General features: G+C 44.6%; 1 protein-coding gene across 1 annotated transcript in view; it reads right to left on the bottom strand.

Annotated features, from left to right (window-relative positions):
* INTS3 (integrator complex subunit 3) overlaps positions 1-9,183 on the bottom strand; it is a 48,446-nt gene that overhangs the window by 30,634 nt on the left and 8,629 nt on the right. The window contains exons 2-3 of the mRNA XM_032265136.1: positions 5,712-5,795; positions 5,080-5,163 (exon numbers count right to left, since the gene is read on the bottom strand). Coding sequence (XP_032121027.1) covers positions 5,080-5,163; positions 5,712-5,795 — 168 coding nt within the window. The remainder of the gene's footprint in view (positions 1-5,079; positions 5,164-5,711; positions 5,796-9,183) is intronic.

The raw sequence follows: 9,183 nt of genomic DNA on the forward strand, positions 1-9,183 counted from the left end.
ACCTTTTGAAATAGATAATACTTATTATTTTTATTTTTACAGATGGGGAAACAGGCACGGAGAGCTTAAAGTAATTTGTCCTAGGTCACATAAGAGACGAGGAAGAACCAGGATTCAATCCCAGGCACTCTCATTCTATAATAACATGCTTTTTTTTTTTTTTTTTGAGACAGAGTTTTGCTCTTTTTACCCAGGCTGGAGTGCAATGGCGCGATCTCGGCTCACCGCAACCTCCGCCTCCTGGGTTCAGGCAATTCTCCTGCCTCAGCCTCCTGAGTAGCTGGGATTACAGGCACGCACCACCATGCCCAGCTCATTTTTTGTAGTTTTAGTAGAGACGGGGTTTCACCGTGTTGACCAGGATGGTCTCGATCTCTTGACCTCGTGATTCACCCGCCTCGGCCTCCCAAAGTGCTGGGATTACAGGCGTGAGCCACCGCGCCCGGCCCAATAACATGCTTAACCACCTGTTGTACCAATGTTAGAAATAACCAGAAGAGGCTGCTGGGGACAGGGTAAGAGTCTGCAATAGTTTCGAGACTCTACCTTTCTTCTGTCTTGGCCTCCCAAAGCACTGGGACTGCAGACATGAGCCACTCCACCAGCAACATTTCTAAACTCTTTCATCCTGTGCATTCAAAAGAGATGGACCCCTCAATACCATCTGCTCTCTGGCCTTAATTTGACAAGAGACTTCTAATAGATTAGCTATTGTCACTTCCTTCTGCCTCTATTGTCGTTAAGTCAAACAAACTAATGATGAAAATACCCACAGTTAGAGGTGTTCCATATGTGTAAACTTCATCCCCAAAAGAGAAAGACTCCCTCTGGGGGATGGGGGATGGCTGATGGTTGGGAGACCAAAAAAATAAGGAAATAAGGAAACAAGAAAGCGATAAAGGGACCCAGGGAATTACTGTCAATGTACTGGTCAGCAAATACTGATAGTTAAGTCCTGGACCCTCTCCTAGAGGTAAGTCACAGAATGGGCAGAGAGGGTAAAGGAAGTAGAGGCAGACAGAAAATCTGTTTCAGGCCAAAGATATATACTGCTAACTAGAGAACGTTGTCATTCAAGTGAATGCAGAGTAGACTCAGGACAGGGAAGGAGGACAAGTTCTCTCAGGAGACACAGGATCAGACGAAGACAGCAAATACAGTCTGCCTAATTCCATGCTCCATCTGGGACCTTTACTAACCGCAACTGCTGGTAAGAAATGGCAACTGGGTACTGGGAGTACTATATCCTTAAAGCTGCCAGTTGTGGTACAAACCTCCGTGCCAGTTGCTGACCAGTTTGGAAAAGCAGCAGATAAACAAACACACACCCCTACATCAGTGAGGAAGAGAGAAGTGGAGAGTCTCAAAAGAAAGTAAAGGTGACTGAATGTGTCAAGAGCAGTGATGTGTCAACCTAGGCCCCAAAGCCCCCAAGCTTCTTTCTAGAGCTGCCTGCTGGGAGAAATACCTAGACCAAGAACTGTCTGGGCCTGAGTCCTTGACCCTTTGATGAAGACAGACCTTGACATTAGACCATTCCCCATTACCTTTATCTATTGACTACCACTGCCTGCACAGCTTAGGAATCTACCTGAGCCTCACTCCTCACCACAGTTCCCTAGTCAGGCCTGCTCCCAGCTGTGTGGTTCAGACACCAAATAGAAAATATATATACTCGGCCGGGCGCAGAGGCTCACGCCTGTAAGCCTAGCACTTTGGGAGGCCAAGATAGGTGGATCACCTGAGGTCAGGAGTTCGAGACCAGCCTGGCCAACATGGTGACACCCCATCTCTATATTTTTTTTTTTTTTTTTTTTTTGAGACGGAGTTTCACTCATGTTACCCAGGCTGGAGGGCAATGGCGCGACCTTGGCTCACCGCAACCTCCGCCTCCTGGGTTCAGGCAATTCTCCTGCCTCAGCCTCCTGAGTAGCTGGGATTACAGGCACACACCACCATGCCCAGCTAATTTTTTGTATTTTTAGTAGAGACGGGGTTTCACCATGTTGACCAGGATGGTCTCGATCTCTCGACCTCATGATCCACCCGCCTCGGCCTCCCAAAGTGCTGGGATTACAGGCTTGAGCCACCGCGCCCGGCCCCATCTCTATTTTTTTAAAAATAAAAATAATAAAATTAAAAAAAGAAAATAAATAAAAGATATAAATATTCCTAAGAGCTGCCAAGAGGGCAGATGCAAATCAAGAAGGTACAGCTGAGACAAAATCCACCCCATGCATCCTCTATTCTTTGCCAATACTGACCTGCTTTCTCCTTAACTGAATTCTCTTGTTCACCTGTTCAATCCATCCTAATCGCACCAAATTCCAGAGAGTTGGCCCTAACTCCTTGAACCTGCCTGCCAGTATGAACAGAGGCTCCTCAGCTCATGCTTTCCCATAGCAGGCTTCTACGTGCTCCAGAAGACTCAGTTTCCATTACTTCTCCACCACATCCACTTCCTGTCTCAGGCCGTGGAGATTCGGAAACAACTGAATCTCAAATCCATCTGTTCCAAATGCAGAATTAACCCCAAATATAAATACTTAAACCCGTTGCTTTAAGCTGAAGCCTAAAATAATGCATTACAATCAGTCCTCATCAGTAACGCCCACCTAAAACTTCTCTAGGACAGAAGTATTTTTACAAAATAATCACCCTTTTAGGGAGCAGGATCAAAGCTGTAGGGAGATACATCACTAATTCTTCCATCATGCTCTGACGTGGCTCAAGGTCTCTGAATGAGTCATTACTTGATAGTTCTTCATCTGCCTAAAACTGCGTCCTCCTAATTCTGTCTTTACTGCCTTTGTTTGAAGAAGCCTGACCTGGGGGCTCAGCCTAGAAGGCTCACAGGTAGGGGATTTACTTGGAAACTTCCAGTATGTAAACATGAAAGCTAGCAAAGGGGTCAACCAGTGAGGCAAATGCTTCACTTCCGCAGAGGGCCTGGGCCTCCCGGATGCGGCTGTTAAAGGGCAAAAAGAAGAGTAGATACTCTAGTCTTGCTGTGTCTGGGTGGTCAAATTCATGACATAATAAGCATTTACCTTGCAGAACCCAGTGGCCTCTTACAGATAGGCCAGCCAAAGAGCTAGAAATACCACACATACCCTGCCCTCTTCACTGAGGTTTACTGATTTACCCAGGTTGGATCAGATCACCTGAAACAAACAAACCTTTCCAGCAGGCAAGACTAATTTGCACTGAAATAACTAAACAGAATTCAAATGGTATTTATAAAAACCCACACATAGCCAGTGATGGGCACACACACACAGAAAGATTTTTAAAAACCCACACAAGAGGAAGTTAAACTTTAACCCAACCCATCCACTCTCATCTTTGCCAACAACTGCTTTAAAATGGATGGGCTGGACTGCATCATATCACTCTGTAACACAACCCTACTGGAAACATTCATTTGGGATCTTGATGATAAATTCAGTATAAAAATGAAACAGCAATTTAACTCGACAAGGTCCCAGCCCAGAATGGCCTTGGCTCTCCTGGGAAACCAAGGATTTGTGAATACTTGCTGCCTTACTGCCCACCCTCACCCCAGACCCTATTCCAGCCGGCAGCAGAAGTACAAACACATCAGGTTCCCACACCCATAAATCCTTCCCTGAGATTAATTCAAGCAGCTATGCCAAGGGACCATGAGCATCCTGTTCTTATCCCTGAAAATGATTTTCCTTTGGTTCCCCTTGAACATATGGCATCATCTCTGACCTCCAAGTTACCTCACAGGTAAACTGGGAGTGGTTAGGAAGAGGAGATAGAGCCACCAACTGCATATGGTTTTGAGAGAGGATCAAATGACATCTTGCCTGGATAGAGTCTAACAGAATGCTGGGCACAAAGCATGTTTGTTTCCCTCCATATCACCTTTACTCAGGGAAGAACCAATGAAATGTTAATTCCCCCATTCCAAGCTCTTCTCTTATTAGTGTCATATAGTTAATGCCAGATACTAGACACATACTTAACTCATTATACCAAGACTCAAAGGACACAGAGTTGCTGGAAAGGGAAAACTTGGAGAGGCAGAAGACAGAATTTTGCTACTTTATCATAAAAAGAACAGTCCGGGTACAGTGGCTCAGCCCTATAATCCCAGCACTTTGAGAGGCCAAGGCAGGTGGATCACCTGAAGTCAGGAGTTTGAGATTAGCCTGGCCAACATGGTGAAACCCCACCTCTACTAAAAAATACAAATATTATTAGAATTGTTCTAAGTTCTAAAAAAAGAAAAAAAAAACAAATATTAGCTGACCATGGTGGTGCATGCCTGTAATCCCAGCTACTCGGGAGGCTGAGGCAGGAGAATCGCTTGAACCCAGGGGGCAGAGGTTGCAGTGAGCCAAGATCGCAACACTGCACTCCAGCCTGAGTGACAGAACAAGACTCTGTCTCAAAATAAATAAAAAGAAAAAGAACAGAATTCAAAGAGATCACCCTGCCTAGTCCTTCACCTCAAGGAGGGAAACTACTTGAACCATACCACGTAAAGGAGACTCCAGTTTGTGAAGAACTCCAGACTAGTTTTCATAAAATATTCCTCAGGGAGTCTGACTCCAGTATACTCCAGTGTTCTCCTAATCACTGAATTATTTACTGCGCCAATCATGTAACATAACATTAAGCTGTCTCATCTAAATCCTATTTACTGAAATGTTAAGCCTGCTTTCTATTCACCTGCCAATGGCAGAATCTGTAAACTACTGGCCATGCTCTTCTGGACCAAAACTCTCATGGACTTGGTTACAGTTGTTCTGTTCCCTGGATTAAATCCCAACCTTTTTAGCCTTGCCTCATAAATTTAAAATTTAAAACTGTATGGTTTTTTCACTTTCGTGACTGCCATTTAGCTTCAGAATCTAAAGATAGATAAAGGATTTTAGTCAGAGGATGGACCAATTTACTGAGTATAAAGGGACTGGTAACTCTATTTGGAGAACAAGGTGACCTAGCTCTGGTCAGAGTTTCATACTACCCCAGGTAAACTGTTAAGTTCCACCATATCCCAGATCATATATGAGGAGGGTTTATGGGTATAGAACGAGGGTGTTTTACCTTCTGGGCTTGGGCAGGTTCAGTGAGGATGAGAGTAAACAGGCCCAGGCAGATTTCTTCATGTTGGGGGAGGCCTTTGCACACCTGGAATGTGAAAAAGGAAAACAAACTAGCTGCACTCACAGACAGAAAGTTCTCAAACTCAATTTCTCCCAGAAAACATGGGACTCCTAAGGAAGCTGCAAAGGAGAATAATCAAATTTTAAATCTGATAATTTCCTTCTCTTAAAATAAATGAGATTTAAAAAAAGAAAGAGATAAGGACGTCGGGTGTGGTGGTGCACGCCTACAGTCCCAGCAACTCCAGAGGCTGAGGCAGGAGGATCACCTGAGCCCAGGAGTTCAAGGCTACGGTGCACTATAATCATGTCTGTGAACAATCACTGCATTCCAGCCTAGGCAACATAGCAAGACCACATCTCTATAAAAATAAAAAGCTGCACTGAAAGATGTCCAAGTCTCCAAGAGATAGGCTCCCACAGTAGGAGAGAAGAATTGAGAAATCTGATTCAGGGAGCCAAGACATGATGAACTTCAGTCCCCTAACCCCAACCACTTAGTCTTTCCACCTTTTTGACCATGTTACAAGGCTTTCATAGCAGCAGAAATGGCTGCAAGAGCACTCTACTTACATAGGCATTGAGGGCGTCATTGGCTTCTCTCTCAGAGACACCAGCAGTCATCGATGTCACAATGCTCATACATCTTTCCAATCTCTGGGAAGGGTGAGAAAAAATGAGCAGTGGGTCATAACACCACGTAGGAAGTACTTCTGGCCCCCTAAAGTTTAACAATTTAAACCTGATCATGCCCCTAGATCTAACTGCCAGTTTACTAATAAAATCACCATGAGGATATAACCAGCAAAATCTAGAATGTGGAAACTGTTAAGAGGTGACCTGATTTCTTTTTTTTTTTTCTTTTTTTTTTGAGACGGAGTCTCGCTCTGTGGCCCAGGCTGGAGTGCAGTGATACAGTCTTGGCTCACTGCAACCTCTGTCTCCCGGATTCAAGCAATTCCCCTGCCTTTGCCTCCCGAGTAGCTGGGACTACTGGCACGTGTCACCACACCCTGCTAATTTTTGTATTTTTAGTACAGACGGGGTTTCACCATATTGGTCAGGCTAGTCTTGAACTCCTGACCGCGTGATTCACCCACTGCAGCCTCCCAAAGTGCTGGGATTACAGGCATGAGCCACCACACCCAGCCAACCTGATTTCTTTAACACATAAATCACAAGAAAAAAGTGAGGGAAACCCATATATTAAGAGATTTAGGGCTGGGTGCGGTGGCTCACACCTGTAATCCCAACACTCTGGGAGGCAGAGGTGGGTGGATCATGAGGTCAAAAGGAGGAGTTCAAAACCAGCCAGGCCAAAATGCTGAAACCCTGTCTCTACTAAAAAAAAAAATACAAAAATTAGCCGGGCATGGTGGCAGGTGCCTGTCATCCCAGCTACTCAGAAGCCCGAGGAAGAGAATTGCTTGAACCCAGGAGGCAGAGGTTGCAGTAAGCCAAGATCACACTATTGCACTCCAGCCTGGGCAACAGAGTGAGACTCCATCAAAAAAGAAAAAAAGACTGTGGACAGGTGCAGTGGCTCACGCCTATAATCCCAAAGACTTAATATTATCATCCATCAAATAAAGTAAGAATCCATAAATCAATTCTTTTTTTTTTGAGACGGAGTTTTGCTCTTGTTACCCAGGCTGGAGTGCAGTGGCATGATCTCGGCTCACTGCAACCTCACCTCCTGGGTTCAAGCAATTTTCCTGCCTCAGCCTCCCGAGTAGCTGGGCCTACAGGTGTGCATCACCATGCCCAGCTAATTTTTGTATTTTTAGTAGAGACGGGGTTTCACCATGTTGACCAGGATGGTCTCAATCTGTGCCGGGCCTGCCGTTAAGTCAATTCTTATAGATACATATGTAATAAAGGAGAAAGGAAAGCTCTTCCTTACAGTACATTGACAACTAATAAACAGAGGAAATGGTGAAACTAATAACTGATTCAGGTAAAGAACAATGGATAACATCAGTAGGTGAAACTTTTCAGAGAAAGAAGATTATTTACATACATTCAAAATACTTATTAATTACAAAAAGAATATAATAATCCCTGTAGGAAAACCTGGAGTACACTACCTTAACCAAGCGATCCTAGTTAACACCACCAAATAATGAGACACTATGTGCCTCTGATAGGGTGCACTGAAAGGATATAATATCACTTTTATGGTTTTCTTGCCAAAAATGTATAAACTCAGTCCAATCATGAAGAAAGTTCAGACAACCCAAACTGAGAGATATTCTACAAAACAAATGGCCTGTCAAAAACGCTTCAGGGCTGGGTGAGGTAGATTACACCTGTAATCCCAGCACTTTGGGAGGCAGGAGAACTGCTTGAGCCCAGGAGTTCAAGACCAGCATTGCAACATAGGGAAACCCCATCTCTACAAATAAGAAAAAAATTAGCTGAGCATTCTGGTGCATGCCTGTGGTCATAGCTACTCAGGGCTGAGGTGGAAGGATCACTTGAGCCCAGGAGGGCAAGGCTGCAGTGAGCTATGATGGTACCACTGCACTCCAGCCTGGGCAACAGAACATTATTGTTAATGTTTTTAGGTACGATATAATTATGGTTATGTTTTTTAAAAGTCCTCTTCTTTTTTTTTTTTTTTTTTTTTTTAAAGACAGAGTCTAGGTCTGTCACCAGGCTGGAGTGCAGAGGTGTGATCTCAGTTCACTGCAACCTCCGACTCCCTGGTTCAAGGGATTCTCCTAATTCAGCCTCCCAAGTAGCTGGGATTAAAGGCATGTGCCACCACGCCCAGCTAATTTTTGTATTTTTAGTAGAGATGGGGTTTCACCATGTTTGCCAGAATGGTCTTGATCTCCTGATCTTATGATCCGCCCATCTTGGCCTTCCAAAGTGCTGGGATTACAGGCATGAGCCACCACACCTGGCCAAAAAGTCCTTTTCTTATAGACTTAGTATATACAAAATGTTTATAGATAAAATTATATATCTTAGATTTGCTTCAAAGTAATACAGAGGCAGCTAAAAGAAGATAAAACAAGACTGCCATTTACCATTAAGTACTGAAGCAGAGTGATGGCTACATGAAGATTTTACCATTCTACTTTTTTACTTTTTTTTTTTTTTTTTTTTTTTTGAGACGGGGTTTCGCTCTCGTTACCCAGGCTGGAGTGCAATGGCGCGATCTCGGCTCACTGCAACCTCCGCCTCCTGGGTTCAGGCAATTCTCCTGCCTCAGCCTCCTGAGTAGCTGGGATTACAGGCACGCGCCACCATGCCCAGCTGATTTTTTCTATTTTTTAGTAGAGACGGGGTTTCACCATGTTGACCAGGATGGTCTCGATCTCTTGACCTCGTGATCCACCCGCCTCGGCCTCCCAAAGTGCTGGGATTACAGGCTTGAGCCACCGTGCCCAGCCTCTATTTTTTTACATTTGAAATGTCCCCCCAATACGTTAAAAACAAATCTAAAAAACAATGAGAGTGTGAGGAAAGAAAAGGTGCAATAGACCACCAAAGGCCAAACTAAAACCTATGAGAGGCTGGATGCAGTGGCTCATGTCTGTAACCCCAGAACTTTGAGAAGCCAAAGTGGAAGGATCACTTGAGGTCAGAAGTTTAGACCAGGCTGGCCATCATGGTGAAACCCCATCTTAAAAAAAAGAAAAAAGAAAAAAAAGAAAAGAAAAAACCTACCAGGGTCTCCAGTTAAACACGGATGGAAACAGCTGCATTAAAGCCTACCCAACAGCCACTCTGGTTTCAATCCCACCATGGAATGTGTTTGACATTCTAAGGGAACCTTAGTCACTGGTCCCCGTTTAGAAGAAGCTGTGTTAGCCGGGCGCGGTGGCTCAAGCCTGTAATCCCAGCACTTTGGGAGGCCGAGGCGGGTGGATCACAAGGTCAAGAGATCGAGACCATCCTGGTCAACATGGTGAAACCCCGTCTCTACTAAAGCTACAAAAAATTAGCTGGGCATGGTGGTGTGTGCCTGTAATCCCAGCTACTCAGGAGGCTGAGGCAGGAGAATTGCTTGAACCCAGGCTGGAGTGCAATGGCG

The sequence above is a fragment of the Sapajus apella genome, unplaced genomic scaffold (assembly GCF_009761245.1).
Source record: "Sapajus apella isolate SASKATOON/1434 unplaced genomic scaffold, GSC_monkey_1.0 scaffold148, whole genome shotgun sequence".
NCBI classification, from domain to species: Eukaryota; Metazoa; Chordata; class Mammalia; order Primates; family Cebidae; genus Sapajus; species Sapajus apella.